Source organism: Aythya fuligula, chromosome 19 (genome assembly GCF_009819795.1).
Source record: "Aythya fuligula isolate bAytFul2 chromosome 19, bAytFul2.pri, whole genome shotgun sequence".
In the NCBI taxonomy this organism is placed as follows: domain Eukaryota; kingdom Metazoa; phylum Chordata; class Aves; order Anseriformes; family Anatidae; genus Aythya; species Aythya fuligula.
In genome coordinates this window covers 2,657,757-2,674,568 of record NC_045577.1, presented here as the reverse complement: position 1 = coordinate 2,674,568, position 16,812 = coordinate 2,657,757, and the positions used below count along the sequence as shown (strand labels likewise).

Here is a 16,812-nt window from a genome sequence, read left to right as displayed (position 1 = left end):
CAAATTTTAATGTTTTTATTACATCATGAAATGTAATTCTACTTTCTTTGTCCTGTCTTTCTTCTGAATGAGCAGCATGCTCTAAAATGAAGAGTGTGTATGTTTTTTATTTTGGGTGATATATTAATATATTATTGATTTGTTTTTCTCATTTAAAAGCAATTTTTAAACAGAGACATTTGCATTTGTTTCAAAAGCCCAAATAAGTCGAATGGCTTGGATTTCTTTTCATGTTGAAATATTAAATCTTGAGTTATGACCTTAAAGATCTTTGTGTTTCAGCAGATTAAATTTTTGTCTGTGGTAACAGGGTATACTTGCAGTTCAGTTCCATTTAAAAAAGAAAAAAAATCTCATTTCCGTTTTTTGCCCGGGCTGGACTTCTGAGTAGCTTTCTGTAGCTATTGCATAACTTAATCTGCTAACGTGCGACTGCTCCATCCGGTTGGACACTGCTACCTGAGGGTCATGGAGGTTCGTAACCTTGGTTTGCACATGTTTACTTTTTATTTGAAGTGTTACTTGAAAATACCTGCTCGGTGCAGAAGGCACTACACCAATCGTAGAGATGAACTGAGCTCTAAAATACAATACAGTGTAATTATTGAACCTAGAGAGTAATGGAAGTTGCAACGAGTTATGTACATAAGGAGAAAATAGGGTACGTAATAAAGTGCTAACTAACTAGGTAGAGCAAAGTGAAGGTCTTCCATTGCGGTCTCTCCATTTTTTCCCCTCCCAGTACTTCTTGACTAGGCTGCTGCAACTTTGTAAATTATGTTAGATAGTTTGCTGCTTGTAAATAATTAAAGGCTTTATGGTTTCTAAAGTGCTAAGTATTAAACACCATCGTGTGTGTAACTTTTGTTACCATGCTTTTCATGCTTGTGCTTTATTTCTCACTGTTTGATATTATATACCATATTTATTTTATGAAAGCACTGAAATTTAATAAAATTCATTAACTGATTTCCTTTTTATTTCATGTGTACCTTTTGTTGTTGTGACACTTCATCCCGTCAAAGAACTAACATGCTTTAAAGATGTGCTATTCTGTGTTTAGTTACGCTCTTACAAAGCTTCACCTGCAAGTAGCTCCAATAACTTGTCCTAAACAAGAGCTTCGTTCTCCTGACCTTGATTGAAATGTGCAAGAATTTGACCAAGAGGCTTTCAGAAATAATTTTCTGTAACTGACTTTTTTTCATTGAAAAATAGTTCTTGTAGTTTTTAAAAAAAAAAAAATTGTAACATGATTTTTTTAGTCTTCTGTATTTCATGCAGACTGAAATCTTGCTGCCCATAGAAAGAGGACTAAAAAAGGTTATGGCACCTTCAGTGTCCTGGGTCTTGTGCTAGGTCATGTCCTTACTCCCCCTGCTGCAATGTGGTTCCGTTTACTGCTGGGAGCAACAGGAGGCAACATCTGCTTGGAGAGGAGAGGAGCTGGGAGCCCTTCATCTGTAGGCAGCATCGAGTTCCGAGGATCACAGGGGAAGGAGAGAAGAGATTAAATGGTCTGACACATACGTAGTCTGCAGAGCACAGTTACCAAAAAGTGTTAATCCTTAATAGCTTGGTAAGGAACGTGGTGCATTAATTCAGTCCAAAAGGCAGGCAGCTTGTTCATGAAGGATATAACCTTGACTTGGTGGGGGTGTGAGCAGAGCTTTGTGTAGGCAAACAGGCCGAGCTTTGTAGAAGGGAGAATAATTCATAGACTTCAAAATGTTTTGCACAATCTGTGGCTATGAATGTCAAATGTGTTCAGTGTCAGGCTGAGATAAAATGCGAGTGCAGGACCATGACTATCTTTGTTAGTGTTTTTAATGTTAACTTTCCCAAATTCTGGATATATCGTGTTTCTCATTGTTTCTAGTGAAATCACTTTAAATGACTGAAACTTTAAATGACTGGGCTCCTTCTCAGGAGTTTTGTCAGGACGGGAGGATGGGAGCTGGGATGCAGCTTCGGTACCAACTTCTGCCTCCTGACAGGAGAAGGGAAATAAATTTCACCAGCTTTCTGAAAACAAGTGTTTTGTTTCCCTGAACCTTGAGAGACTTCTCTAGCGCTCCCTGGAAGGGGGCTGCAGCTCACTGGCTGCATTGCCTCTGAGCTCAGCACAGAGAGCAGCAACAACGTGAATCTGCCTCTTGACCTCTCAGTTTCTTACTTGTTTTTTAATAATAAATACAAGAATGTACATCTTTAAAGTGCTTTTAAGTGCAACTTCTTTTTTTCAAACTTTCATACTTCAGTGTGTTGTGTATTTATTTACGGGTGCTGTTCTGCTTTTGTGGTTGATGTGTCTGTGTCTCATCTTCATCATGCTCCCTCCTTCAAGCAAAAATAATCCAAGCTTTGAAAATATTGACTCATCTTGTAAACCTTCATACAGTTCAACACTGGTCTTGTAGGAAGGTTGAATGCACAGAAAAATAAACCTGCCTTTCCTCCCTGTTACCCTAGGGAGGTAGGAGTACCCGAACTGCTCCTCCCGACCGATGCTTCGGGGATAGAGGAAGGGCAGAGAAATGTGGATGAGTTCTCAGGACCTGATTTTTTCAGGCTCTTCAAGTCTGACACAAGAGGCAGCACAAAACCTCCAACAATCCCCTACCAGCACCACTTAAACACGGCACACGAGATATGGCGCCTTCCCTTGGACCCTGCTCTCCTTGGGGTTGGGTATCCAGCGTCCTTCCTGACAGCAGGATGACAGCCAGGCTTTTACTTCTTCACTCTTAAATTAGAATAACCAATCTCTTGTTATGCTTACATATGAAGCTGCTATTCATGCTACGCTTTCCTAATTAAGCAGCTCTGTTATTTAGAGTTTTACATTCATTTTTAGCAGTTCAGTGAGATGCAGGTGGTTGGGGTCTCCTGGTGTGATTAAAGGCGGTGATGGTGGGGAGAAGCTGCCAGGTACTAAATGACACTAAATATCTGCAGGGGATGTAGTGGGCGAGGTGGCAGGCAGCAGCTGAACTCCAGGAGCTGAGACGAAGCTGCTGTTCTGGGGCACTCAAAGGGCACCACCCAACAGCGAGGTGCAAAGAGGGTTTTGGGGACTGGTTTCGTACCCATTTTACTGCTGTTAACACGTGCAGGACTGAGAAATCTGGGAGGTGTTTTGTGGGGGAGGTGTTGTGTGTGTGCGTCTAAAAACTTTTATATAACGCTCTTCAGGACGCTTTGAAATAATTTGAGATGTTCCTGTGGTTGATGAGTATGTTTTTTAGATGTCTAAAAATGCATCTTCAGTACGTTAAAGCCAAAAGAACTGAATCCTTGTTCTCGCCTCCATCCATCAGATGTTCTTTTGTTGAATCATATATATAGTTATTTATATATTTATGAAGAATGAGCATTAAAAATGGGAGAAAAGAGTTGAATTCATCTCACCTTTAATTTTTCCTTTTGTTACACATTTGTTACAAGACCCAAATTTTCTATGGATGGCGATTCTGACCCTGGCTTCAGTTTTAACACATTCTTGCAGCACCCAGGAGCGCGGATGTGCCAGATCCTGCGAGGTTCTCCCCAGGCAGCCATCAGCGCTCACAACACGGGGGTAATTTAATCCCAATTTAATCCGCCTCTGTCGTGGCCTTCAGAAACTCCGGGATGAAAGCAGTGAGCCTCGACTTGCTGTCTGACAGAAGTGCATGACATCCAGGCTTTATCTCAGGCAAACTCTCAGGGCAAATACACCAGAAGTGCAGTGAGAACAGGACTTGTTTTTTGTGAGTTGCCAGAGGAACGTACATGTAATAAAACGTGAGTACCTTGCACGTGCTGCAGCTGAAAGTTTGCTGTTTTCTTTAGATCACCACTCAGAGACCATCCCTTGCTTGTTCTAAAATAAATCAACTTTCAAATTACGTCTTGGTGCTGAAATACCGGCTTATACGTAATGTCTAATAAAGTCTCTGAACTTGTTCAGAAATAACATTTATTATAATGGGGGAACAAAACCTCTGGGGAAAGCTTCTTAACCTGATGTATGCAGCAGGGATGATTAAAGATTCAAAATATTGCATTTGTTAAATTCAAATGAGCCCCTTGAAAGAATGGTTTGAAGCTTAGAAAAACCCCAGAATTACCACAGCATTACACGAAAATCTTACTGAAGAAAGAACTTATTTCCTTTGGATGTGCGTCTTTCAGGGAATAACGCTATTAAAACTGAATTTACACTAAAGTGAAAAATCCTTCGTGTTTTCAGTTTGCTTTTTGCTTCTCGATAACATACCATTATTTTTTCTTTCTAATGTCTATTTTAGCACTCTAGATCTTTCTTGTCTGAAAGTTTTCAGTGTCAAACTAATTTTTCTCAACTATGGCAAAGTTTTAAAATTAATGTTGGTTAACTTGGCAGTATTGTTTCCTCCTCTTCTCCTCCTGTGCCTGTTGCTGTGGGACGTGAAGCGAGACGAGGAATTGCTGAGACGAGAGCTCCGGGCAGGCTGAGGAGCGCGGTGCTCGGGAGAGCTCCCACCCCCTGCTGGAAAGGGCAGAAGCAATGAAGTTTGAAGCTTCTGCATGATTTGGAGTCCTTCGAAACGCAGCTCTGCCTGCCTGCTGTTGCTTCCCAGCTGGGACAACGGGGGAGCAAAGTGGGCACCACCTGGACGCCACCCCCATGGGATTGCTCGCTGGGTTTCCAGAGCAGCCTGGGCTGCTTTGGTGCTGGTGGAAACTACTCCAGGCACCGGCTCCTCTGCTGGTTGTAACCATCGCAGTGCAGCTGTACTGGAAGCCATTTCACCAACTTTTGTTTAAAGACAACAATTAAGATGTAATTTTAACAGGGAGCTGCAGTCCTGCTCTCCTCCTTGGTGAGGAAGAGCTTACAACAGTGATTTGATGGTGTCGCCGAATTTCTCCTTCATATGTGTTTGTTAATCCTCAAATTATCTTCCGTATTGTGTCCTTCTCTACAGCGGTAAATAAATATATTGTAATTTTTGCAGTATTTTTCTAGAATGTCTTACAAAAATAAATCCAAAGCCACCAGCCAGGACAGCAGTTTCCATTGTTGCTGCATGCAGCTCTTTTATTTCAATTTGTCTTTACAGAAATGTGAAGCATCTTCACAATAATTGTACAAAAACATCTCCAGTTGGCTGTCTACAGTGCATCCCAGAAGAACATGTCACAAAATTAGGTCTCAGAGAGGGAAAGAGGTGATTTTTATCTGCCATGGCTGATAAAAACCCATGCACGAGCTGACCTTGAGAGATGACAGGTCCCTCACTCGGGAAATGAAAACGTGTTTAGATAGGCTGAAGTAAAAAGGGGGGGTTAACGGGAGATAAATATATCCTAACAGTTGTTTGAATACTTGGTTTTGCTTTAATGCATGATATATGGATTTAGTCCATATTTGGAGGATGAAGCTGTTAGTGGACGTGTAACATGCAACGGGATCATTTGCCAGTAAACCCAAAATATCGCACCCACCCGGCTCCTGCCTAGTCCTGTCTCCCCAGGGCCCTTTTGTGTCTGCATCAAAACACAAAAATTTCCTTCAGAAAGTTTCATTTTTCTAAGTTTTTTTTTCCCTAGCACCGGGAGCAATAACAGGGCATTTCTTCTCCCACAGAAGCTGCAGCAGGGATGAGCTGCCTTGGGGTGCCCACAGCTCTCGTGGGACCCCAGGTGGCCCCAGGATTTAGGATTGCTTTCTGACACCCCAGGTGGGGTAAAGCCCCACATCTGCAGCCAACCACAGCGTGTGCTCTGTGTTTGGTTATCATTTCCAGCTGGTCTTTCTCCAAAGCTGTGCCACCTGTGACAACCTGCAGGGACTGGGCTGGCTGTTCCCAGGCTGATCCCTCGGAACATCATCAATAGTTAACCCATTTTTTCACGAGGTAAACTGGAAAAAAATGAGAATATCCTCCTGATTTAGACATATATATATACAATGTATATATATATATCTGTATTGTGGTGAGTTATGGCTTAGCCACTGGGTTTAAGCAAAACTGGCATGCCATCACACCATGCACCCTACCTCCTTAGTGCTTCTTGTGCAGCACCAGAGCACACAAACCCCACTGAAGGGTGGGAATTCATCAGTGCTTGCCCCTCTACGACAGCCCTTTTATAAGCAGAAACAACTCGTTTTGATGCATCCGTGTTTCCAGGACCGTTACAAAAATAAATATTCTTGTTTTTACATTAGTATTGTAACCGAGTCTAAAGAATTAGAAAAAAATTAAACATTTGTTCTCAGACTTGCATCGACCACAGGTAAGTATCTACAGGATTTTTTTTTTTTAAACATCCCATTAGAATGTCAGCTATAAATTTACACCATAGAAATAATGTATGCAAAATGAGTAGGATTTATACACGCAGCTTTTTCTCATTAAATACACATATTTATACATTAAACAGAAGCATCATCGGCGGCGCACAGGCACAGCGAGGGCGGCTGTCTCGGCACGCTCACGAAGCCCCTGCAGCCTCCCCCGCCGTGCTAGGAGGGTTTAAGGAGGGTTGATGTGGCTGAGCCTGGGACCGTGGGGCTGTGGGTGCCCCACACAGCTCTGCTGAGTTGACCGGGGGCGTTTGGCCCTGCACACACCGCAGTGGGGCCGGGACGGGCCCTTTGAGGGGGGCAGCACGTGGAGCATCACATCGCCCACGCCGTGTTTTGGTTCTGGAGCTCTGCTTTGCGCCGCTGGCCCCATGGCTAAGCAGGGCTGGAAACTCTCCGGGCTCTTCCCCAGGCTCACCCAACCACACTAGCACGTGGAGCGGTGGTAGCAGAGCATCGCGAGGCTCGCGTGGTGCAGCCCCCTCGTGCTGCTGTCCCCCCAGCTGCTCTCCCCGTTCAGCCTGCCAAAACTTTTCAGATTTTTTGGCATGACAAGGTACAAATGCAAATAAATAAAACGTGTCTGCTGGAGCCAACAAGATCAAAAATAGATAAAAACAAACGAACAAACAAAAAAATGTAAAAAGCATCAGAAATGGTTCTGTCTGTGCCCACGTCTAAGCGCAGGGGAAGGGGCAGAACTGCCTGGCTGCAGGTCGTGCAGGGTCTCCTGGTCAGCAAACCAGCAAAAATTAGGATTACAAAAAGACCAAGCCCAGAGCCCGTCCAACCATCAGCCTGCAGAAGCTGTACAGACTACCAGCTGGCCTTTTTTTCCTCCTAAAGGCCTCCAAGAGCTTCCACGGGACTGGACTTTTCCTCCTGCTTCAGGTGCCACAAAGGTCTGTCCTGTCTCAACCCACTTGGTGAGGTGCCGCAGTTTTTAAACAGGTTTTTGTAAACAGCTTTGATTGTGTGTCATGGAGAAGGACTGGCAGATGGTAACAGCAAAATCCCACCCGCCTGGCAGCGTCTGGGGTGCTGCCGGGATGGCACGGCCACATTGTGCTTTACAGGCTTCTCAGCCAAAAAAAAAAATAAAATAAACCAAAATAAAAATCACATTTAAGTTTTAACATATGAATGTAGAAGTATATAAAGTTACCAACTCGGTTATTTACTTGGCAGTCAAAGAAAACCTTTACACGTCAACATTGTAAAGTGTGCAAAAATAGATGGAAAATACATCTCCTGTTCTGCTGCAGAGGTCTGTGCCGCTCAGCCGGGGCGGGCGGCGAGGCCGGGCTGTGCGTCCACGCATCGCCACCACGGGCAGGAGCTGCTGGCACACGGGGTCTGGGTCGGGTCCAAACAGCACTGCGAGGAGCTGGGAAGGGGGGTGAGGGGAAGGGGCAGCATGGGGACACGTCCCTGCCCTCGGTGCCTTTGGTGCTGAGCCCCAGGAGCGGTGGCCGGTGCCAGCGCCGCGTCTCTGTGCGCCCTGCCCAGAGCCACCGCGACACCCGGCGTGGCAGCTGCTGGAGCCAGGGTTTGGCTACGCCTGGGCACATGCGACAAGGCCCGTGGCAGACGTCTGGCATGGCTTTGGGTCTGTTTTTGTCTTTTTGGTGTGGTTTGGTTTCTGGAGATGCCGCCAGGGCGCTGCAGGGGGCTGCACCGTCCTGCCCCGTCCTCCCCAGCGCCTCCGCGCAGCTCCCGGCAGCACCCAGCAAGCTGACGGGGAAAACTGGGGTGAAAGAGCCACATTTTGGGTATCCCTCGGGGATGTCAGGTGAAAGAGGAGCAGGCTGAGCACAGCGTGGCTTCTCTTGTATCAGCGGTGCCCCAGAAATTGCAAACGACCTGCATCCTCCTGCTGAGCAGCCTCAGTTGTGGTTTCGGACACATCCCGCCAGCACCAGCGAAGACGTTCTCACTAGTTGCGGTATTCATAGAAAATGTTAAAAACACCCACATGGGTGACTGCCGGCTGTCTGTCTGTCTGTCTGTCCTGTCCCTCCAGGGCGTTTCACAGCCAGGCTGGGCATCGCCTGGCCCCAGCACGGGGCAGCAGCCTTCCTTCCTTCCTTCCTTCCTTCCTTCCTTCCTTCCTTCCTTCCTTCCTTCCTTCCTTCCTTCCTTCCTTCCTTCCTTCCTTCCTTCTTTCCTTCCCTTCTCTTCCTTTCCCTTCGCCCCCGGCCCCGGGGGTGTGCTCAGAGCTGGGTCTCGTCCCGCGTCTCGGGGTTGCAGGGGCCCAGCTTGTTGCTGCAGCTGCTCTTGCGGCTGTGCCCATCGTTGGCCACGTGTGCCAGCGGGTCCGAGCGGATCAGGTACCTGCGGGGCAGAAACCAGGCACGCTGCAGGGCTGCACCCTAGCCCCGTGCGTGGAGACCCCAGTTTGGGGTTGGACTGGGGTCGGTGGGGGGTACCTACACGATGTCGTTGAGCTCCAGCCGCGTGTCCGGGGGCGGATTGATCAGGACGTAGGACAAGGTGTTCTGGTGGTCGTTCATCTCGTCTGCCAGGAGAGGGAAGGGGATGGTGAGGGTGAGCGGGGCCGGCACTGTGCCCTGGTGGATGTGCCAACGGGCACCCCGATGGATGCCCCAATGGATGCTTCAATGGACGCCCCAATAGATGTCCCAATGGATGCCCCAATGGACACCCAGAGAACAATCTGGCAGCCCCCACAGCCCCCTGCAGCATCCCCAGCTCAGCGGGGTCGCAGCCAGTCCCCAGGACAGCACGCCGGTCCCTTTGCAGGGCCGTGCCACCGCAGCAGGGCGAGCACCGGGAGCACTGCCACCACCTCCTCCCGTGCCCCACAGCCACTCCCCAGCCAGGGGACTCGCAGACTCTTCACTTAAAAATCCCGCCCCAGGAGAAATAAATAAAGGTGTCTTACCTTGTTTTAGTGCAAAGAAAGGAAAGACGTTAGTTCTGCCGCGTTAGGTACAGCGCGACGCCTCCAAGCACCTGCCCACGGGGGTCACCTCCAAGCACCCCCCACCCCACCCCAGGGCCACGACAACGGTTTGCCACCTCCTTCCCTCGCTGACCTGCTGAATTTGTCACCCTCCAGCAACAGCACTAAGCTCAGCCATCGCTCCCTGCTCCTGCCCGGGGGACACGGCCGCCGTGTGTCCCCTCCTTTGGGGACGGCCCTAAGGCACGGAGCCGCCGCGACGCCAGCCCGAGCACGCGGGGCCCTTCGCTACCAAACAAGATCATGGGGAGGGGGGGGAGCAGGCACCAGGGAGGGGCAGGGGACACAAGTAGCAGCGGGAGCACAGCGAGGGCGTGCGATGGACAGGACGAAGGGGATGGCAGGGGACAGACGGGTGCTGGGGAGGCGGGATGAGCGCGGCGGGACACGGGCTCACTGCAAGGCTGCTCACCGGGATGCCGGCACGGGTGGCTCTGCATGACCCCCCCCTCCCCGAGCAGCACTGGGGGGGCAATGGGACACATCGAGCTCCACGGGGCACCTGCTTGGTGGTGCACGGTGGGCAAGGAGCAGATTGAGCCCAGGCTGAAACCTCCAGCACAGGGCGGGCAGGGGAAATGGGAAGGGTTCCCCTTCATGGACCCCCCCCCTTCTGTTTTTTGCTGCTCACCCCCTCCCCAGGGGCCACTTTTGCTGCTCTCACCGGTCCCACCAGCGCTGAGAGCCCTCGGCCGTCCCAGTGCTCAGCCTTACAGCGAGGCAGGGATGGGGAATGGCGACGCTGGGGCGCACACAGAGCGCGGGACCCGCGGGGTGCGCCGTGACGGGGGTCCCCAGGGCACCGCAGGTTCTCCTGCGCCATGGAAGCACCTTTTCCTGCCCCCCCCCCACCCCCATGCAGCGCTGCCAAACCCACCACGTATATTGCCACAGTGTCCCCTGCACCCAGGCAGGGCTCAGCCCATCGGCACCCTCAGGTAGGATTTTGGGGAGGGGGGGGGGGGGTCTGCAGCTCCTGCTCCCACGCTAGCGACGCGCCCGCTGCAGACGGGTGCTGGTGGGGGGGGCTCCCGGGTGGGCTCCCGGTGCCAGGACCCCGCAGCGTGGCTCACGGAGCCAAAACGCTGCCGAGGGAGGGGGGAAAAAGCAGCGAGGTCTGAGCTCCGCAGAGCAGCTGGCAATATACCGAGTTGGCGCGGGGCTTCCATGAGCCACGGCTGGGCTGGTTCTCTGGTGATGGACACGGTTGATAGGAAAATGCCAACTTTTCACCTTAAGCATGGGCTAGCGAAGCCTAAAACATGGATCAATTGGGCTGTGGCTGACCTCTAGGCTCTCCTGAGCCCCGCTGTGTGAAGCCGTGTGCCGAGCACGAGCCCCGCAGTGCCGAGCCGCCCGCGGCAGGGCTGGGACCACACGGCTGCCCCACGACCCTTCCCTCCCGGCCCCGAGCTGAGCCCGGGGCAACTGCTGGGACCTACGGGCTGCTAAACTCAGAGTTCTCCCAAACACAAACCTGGGATGAAGCAGGGCTTTCCAAACCCTACAGAGCCATGGAGCTCGCAGTGAGATTTCGGCAGCACGGAGGCGAGCGGCCACACTCTGCCGTCCCGCTCCATCCCCAGCGCGTGTGGCGCTGGTTTGCCCACCAGGATCCCCAAATCCCCTCCTAGAATTGTCTCTGGTTTTACTGATCAACGCCAACTCGCAGAGCACTGCGAGGAGGTTGCTGTTAGAGACAGCAGCGGGCTGTGGTTCCTTGCATGAATTGGGCTAGGGAAGTTGTGCTTTTTGTCTCCTGACTGCACAGAGCCTTGCGTCCACCCCGCAAGCTGCAGGACGGTCTCTGGTTTTCCACCTCCACCCAACAACTGAGCGTGTGAAAGGCTCGAATATCTAAGGTGAAAAACGGCAAGGGTGTGGATTGGGCTTAGCTGGCATGATCTTGTTGGACGCTGTACGCCGTGAGTCACGCGTGACTCCCAGGGAAAGAGCATTACCTTGCAAATATCCCAGGTTTACCCGATTCATCACATCACTGGCTGTTAAATTTGCTACATCCTCTACAGAACATACAGGGAAAGGCACAGACATAAACAGAGAGAGAGAGAGAGGTCAGCAAGCCATGATTCGGCAAATATTAGAGACGAGCTCCTGCACTTCAGCAATTAAATGAGCAAAAAGACCAAGGCAGGGGAGAGCAGGCACAGCAAGGTGTTCTTCCAAAACGCCACGGCGTCCAGGCTGGCAGGCGACACGCCGTGTCCCTGTGCTGTCCCGGGGCGGCCGGGGAGCTTTCCATCCCCACCATCGGCCCTTCCCTGCCGTGCTCTCTGCAGGGCCGGGGCTGCGGGGCAGCGTTTCGGGCAGCGAGTGCCATCAGCCGTGCTGCAGGCCCTGAAGCAGAGCCCTGAAGGGAGCTGGGAGGCTCCCGGGATGAGCCGGAGGAGCTTTCGGGGACCAGCTGGGGACAAAAAGAGGCGAATGCTGCGCTGCGAGCTGCACCCACCTGTCCCCACTGCTCCCCTGGGGCGGGGAGGCACCCAGCGCTCAGCACCCAGCGCTCAGCACCCAGTGCCCAGCACCCAGTGCCCAGCACCCAGCGCTGCAGAGCCCCGCAGTCCTTCACGTTGCCTCTCCCCACCCTCACGGCCTGCGGGCTGCGAGGATCAGCCAGCAGCAAAACCCCAAGGTTTGGCCCCGGCTCGGCGCCGTGCGCGGGGGCCTGGCCGTGGCGATGGAAGCTCGTCCAGCATGGAGCAGACAGGCAGCAGCACAGGATGGTCTCAAAGGAAAAGAGAGGACGAAACGAACCAAGAAAGCCGCGGGGTGAGGGCTTCGTCGGGACCGGGGGCCGGGGATTTCCCCCCTCCCGGGGAGGCAGACAGGCTCCAGCAGCGGTGCTGGGGGGCAGACCCCACGAGGAAGGCGGCTGCACAGAGGGACCCTGCGTGCTGACGACACCACGAAGCCGCACGCACAGCGACACACACACACACACACTGCGGTCACACGCAATGAAGCAAAGCCTTCGGCCCTGCCGCTACCGAAACCCCCGCTGAGGATATTTGGTGAAGGAGGCCGAGCTCACACCCACACCGGGGGCCTTGCACCAGCCCACGGGGGGGTCGCCTCTCCCTGAAGTGCTACGGGGCGGGACTGTCGGGTTTTGCTGAATTGAGGGCAGTGGGTTTGGTGTCCTTAACACCATTTCTACCAGGCCTAACGCTGAGCCAACCTGGGCTCTGCGTTACAGGCTGCCCGGTGCCCCCCCATCCACCCAGTGACTCAGATCCCAACTGGGACTGTCCCAGGAATGGTGATCACTGCCTGGAGCACTGCGTCACTGCGTGCTCGCCCACCCCAAGGGACGGGACTGCAAATGGAGATGGCCCCAGTCCCATCCACAGGGCTTGGGCACGTTGGATTACCTGCAGAGCCCACGGGGCGCGCCGCTGCGGGGAAGCGCGACCGAGCGGCACTTACCGTACCCGGTGGTGGGCAGGCCCAGGTGCTTCATGCGGTTTTTGACGAGCTCCGACAGCTCCTGCCTCTCTGAGCGCCGGTACAGGCTGAGGCGCTGCTGGCTGATCCACTCGGCCGTCTTGCTGGAGTGCTTGTTGCCCTTCCTGCTCAGCCGGCGCGCCCACTGCATGCTCTTGCGCCGCAGCAGCGGGTGCTCGGACTGGTCGCTGGAGCACGAGTTCCTGTGGTGGCTCGTCTTGATGCCCCAGTGCTCCTTCACGTCCTTCGTGTCCTCGCAGTCCTCAACATTGATGGAGATCTGTGACTGGAAGCCCGGCAGGTGACGGGGGGAGCAGGGTGACGGAGCACCCAGGGGCACGTGTGGGGGCTGCTGCCTCCCGGCCCACCCCGCACCACGGGACCCGTCCTCGGGACGGAGCCTGCCTTGGGAACGGCTGCTTTGTAGCACCCTGGCCATGTAAAAAGAGCCAGTCCTGTCTCCGACAGGGTAGGACATCTCTGGTGGGCTGGGATCCCACCTCCATGCTCCTCCAGCACATCATCTCCGTGCTGCTAAAGCTGCCTGGGCAGCAGGTTTGGGGTAAGCTCTCCAGAGCACCATCGGCCATGAGGCATAACGGGCCCCTGGTATCTGCTAGCACAATTCTCCCTTGGCTGCCCAAGTGGCAGAATTGCCCTCGTCTTCCTCTCTGACATCTTGCAGCAGATGCACTGCCACGTCTGACACAGAAAGCCCCGCTGGTAAGCACTAATTTTCGAATAAAGTGGATTAAAGCACCTCTAAGAACGAACAGGATCGCATTTAATTAAATGTCAACGTTCAGCTCCCTGCAGCTGCTTCTACAAAGCTCAAAACCAAAGGTATTCACAGCGGGGCCAGGCTCGCTCCTGCTCCCCGTGCTGCGTAATTACACCTCCTGGCTGCCGGGGCCGTGCCGGAGCTGCAGGAGGGGCTCAAAGCGAGGGAGGGCTCCAGGTGCACACAAACCAGCCCCAAAACCGCCCACGGAGCAGTGCCCATGTTGTGGGGAGCCTGGCAGAGCTGATAATCCCAAGGGAATTCCCCACCACCGACCTAGTGCCCGAAGACTGGGAGCAAATGGTACTCACCTGCGCTCTGATGTCGTGGGGCTGCAATTGGGGAAAAAAGAGGGGAAAGATGGGTCAGCACAGGAAATGGGCAGCCCTGCTGTGCAGCATCCCCTGGCTCCTGGGAATTTAATGACGTGATGCGCTGGATTGCTGATAAAGCAATCCCTGCTTGCCTGCAGGCACCTCTCTGAGATGCTTCTCTCCCAGCTATGAGCATTTGCACCGAGCTGGCCCCAGGAGCCAGGAAATGCCACCGAGTTGTGGATGGGGCCGGGAACACTCCCAGCCCCTTCCTGCACGCACTGCCCCTTGCCTCGGAGGTGGCGAACATGTGCGACTCCGTGCGGTAGATGCCGATGGGAATCTCCGCGCTGGAGGAGCAGAGCTTCTGGAAGAGGCGGCCGTACGTCCGGATCCACAGGTCGTCCTCCGTGATCTTCATCTGAGCAGCAGAGCACAAACAGCGACCGGCATCAGTGCCTGGGGCCACCTCTGGGCTTCCCCTGAAGGAAGTCAGACCCGAAAGGAAGCCCCAAAAACATCAGGGGCAGCTCCCGTCCGAAAGGAGGACGTACGTCTGTGGGGCTTGGGACACGGCTCAGAGGTGGACATGGCCGTGTTAGGAGGTGGTTGGACTTGGGGCTCTTCTGGGTCTATTCCAACCTAAACGATCCTCTGCTTGTATGATTTTGGGGCTCTGGGAGCCCTGAGATTGCCCACACGCGATGCTGGGAGCGATGAGCTGCCCCATTCTGCTCAATTTTGCCTCTCTCCCTGCTCCCCCCCCATGCCCACACACGCAGCCTTGGTGCCTACCGCGCAGAGGTAGCCGGAGCCCGGCGTGGTGTCGAGGCCCAGCAGCAGCCTGGTGATGGTGATCATGTAGTCCTTCACGAACGACTGCGGGGAGACGTTTGGGCAAGAAGATGGGGAAAAGGTTTGCAGGGGCACTTTGGGGGACGTACTGTCCCTTGCCACCGAGCTCCCGTGGCGCTCACCTGGTAGAGCAGCGTGTCCAGCATGCTGATGCTGAAGACCCGGCCGGCTGCAAAGGGCAGGCGGAACATGAAGGCCAGGTTGGAGCCGTTCTCGCGCTCTTTCTGGAAGCAGAAAGGGTCTGGGGAGCACCCTTGGTGGGATTTTGTTCCCCATCCTCCTGGGGTATTAAGCAAAGCAAAACCCCGCGGCCTCCCCCATGTGTGGTGCGAATGGGAAGGCACCAGATGAGTGGCTCTGGGGGTGCCAGCAGGGAGGCGGGGAAGCATCCCTCATGCTGGGTGAAAGGGATTTTCTCCATGGAAACGTGTGAGACATCATCAGCGGTTTGTTTTTTTTTTGGACACAGGCTGGATGTGGTGCTTTCAGGTGCCTCGGGGTGCGGTTTAGGGGAATTTCCCCCTTGCCAGAAGCCCTCGGCACAGTCACTGAGCTGAAGGAGGAGCCCAGAGGCCACTGCTCAGTGTCACTGCGCCCAGCACTGCCTTCCCTGGAAGCAAAAGCTTTCCCTTACCTTTTCTAGCTTGGAAAGGGCTAAGGAGTAACTGTCCTTCGCTCTGAACTGCATGAACCTCATGTTGGACGGGTGGGTCAGCTCCGTGATGATGCTGAGGCTGGGGAAGAGCCTGCAATGGGAAGAGACCTGTGGTCCAGCGGTCGCCTCAGAAGCGAGGGACTGCCTGTGTGCACAGCCCGAGGAAAACCCAAACCTCCCCCGTGCCCTCCTGAGATCAGACCTAGTGGGATAGATTTGTATTTTCCCAGTGCTGCTGTGACCTCTCCCTGCAGCACCTGCAACCCCTGGGCTTGGCCGTGGCTGCCCACCCCACCTGAACATGGTCTGGACATTGACGATCGTCTTGGCATCGGCCATGTAGTCCTCCTCTGCGCTCATCGTGCTCTCCTTGTCCACCACCACCAGGTTGTCGGCGTAGATGATGCCGCACTGCAGCAAGCTGTCCAGGCTGGGCAGTCCCCAAAGAGAAGAGCGCGGGGTCAGCCCTTGGGAAGGACACAGGGAGGCAGCGCGCTGCGACGCGCACCCAGCCGCCTCCTCACCACCAGCACCCAGCTACCAGCCTCACTCCACAACCCGAAAAGCCCACAGCGGGGTCAGCTCTGTGGCAGCCGACCCACGGGATGGGAGGGTGAGGGGCTGGGGGGACATCTGCCCCCCTGGCATGCGGGTGTCAGGACTGGGTAAACGCGGTGCCGTTAGACAGCAAAGCAATTAACAACGGCCACGGGCAGAAACACCTACTTATCGATCGTGCCTTCCATGTAGTAAACCATGGGGAAACAGCAGATGGCTTCCAGAAAGTGGTGCTCTGGCCTGCAGGGAGAGCAACAGAAAGCAAGGGGGTCAGCAGCTCCATGGAGCTGTGCACAGCGCCGCGCACAGCAGTGTCCCCACCACCGGCTGAGGGGCAACCTGGCAGTGCCGCTGCCTTCCCTGCCCCACTGCTCTGTCCCCACATGCTGTGAAATGCCCCCATTAATACAGGGAAGGGCTCGGTGCAATGGAAAGCATCTGCAGAGAAGTACTTGCTTGTTGTCCAGAAGCAACACAATCGGGTTTAACTCTTTGCGGGACCGGTAGTACGCACGAAGGGGGACGATGAAGTTATACAGCCCGTTCCCGGCGGTCTCTGCCGACACGATGATCAGCTTGTTCTTAAACCCATAGGCCTTGGCGTCTTCGAAGCTGTTGTGCTTGCAGCCCTGCGGGGAGGGGAGGCAGCTCGGGGACCCGTGGCAGCCCCTGGCCGTCACCCGCCTCGGCCCCAGCGCTGCCGCTCACCTTGTCCAGCCTCAGGCAGCAGAACGGGGCCTTCTCAGGTAAAAGGTGGCACAGGGTCGGCGAGCTCCCAATGTAGGGGGAGTTTGGTGGGTAGCCTTTCACGTACCTGCAACAGAAATTGCAGAACTATAAGGACACGGGGAGAGTTTCTGC

The 16,812-nt window shown here is 53.7% G+C and overlaps 1 protein-coding gene across 8 annotated transcripts in view; it reads right to left on the bottom strand.

Moving 5' to 3' along the window:
• Nucleotides 1–8,493: 8,493 nt before the first annotated feature.
• The window catches only part of KCNT1 (potassium sodium-activated channel subfamily T member 1), a 53,040-nt gene continuing 44,721 nt past the window's right edge, over nucleotides 8,494–16,812 (bottom strand). For 4 of the 8 annotated variants that reach the window (XM_032200484.1, XM_032200478.1, XM_032200479.1 and 1 more), the window contains 13 exons: nucleotides 16,660–16,765; nucleotides 16,408–16,580; nucleotides 16,120–16,191; nucleotides 15,689–15,823; nucleotides 15,373–15,484; nucleotides 14,861–14,962; nucleotides 14,679–14,762; nucleotides 14,176–14,304; nucleotides 13,881–13,901; nucleotides 12,771–13,074; nucleotides 11,285–11,347; nucleotides 8,771–8,855; nucleotides 8,494–8,671 (listed from right to left, as the gene is read on the bottom strand). In XM_032200484.1, the coding sequence (XP_032056375.1) occupies nucleotides 8,551–8,671; nucleotides 8,771–8,855; nucleotides 11,285–11,347; nucleotides 12,771–13,074; nucleotides 13,881–13,901; nucleotides 14,176–14,304; nucleotides 14,679–14,762; nucleotides 14,861–14,962; nucleotides 15,373–15,484; nucleotides 15,689–15,823; nucleotides 16,120–16,191; nucleotides 16,408–16,580; nucleotides 16,660–16,765 (1,507 nt within the window). In that variant the 3' untranslated portion in view covers nucleotides 8,494–8,550. The remainder of the gene's footprint in view (nucleotides 8,672–8,770; nucleotides 8,856–11,284; nucleotides 11,348–12,770; nucleotides 13,075–13,880; nucleotides 13,902–14,175; nucleotides 14,305–14,678; nucleotides 14,763–14,860; nucleotides 14,963–15,372; nucleotides 15,485–15,688; nucleotides 15,824–16,119; nucleotides 16,192–16,407; nucleotides 16,581–16,659; nucleotides 16,766–16,812) is intronic. The other 4 variants (XM_032200486.1, XM_032200483.1, XM_032200480.1 and 1 more) reach the window with 3 other exon arrangements.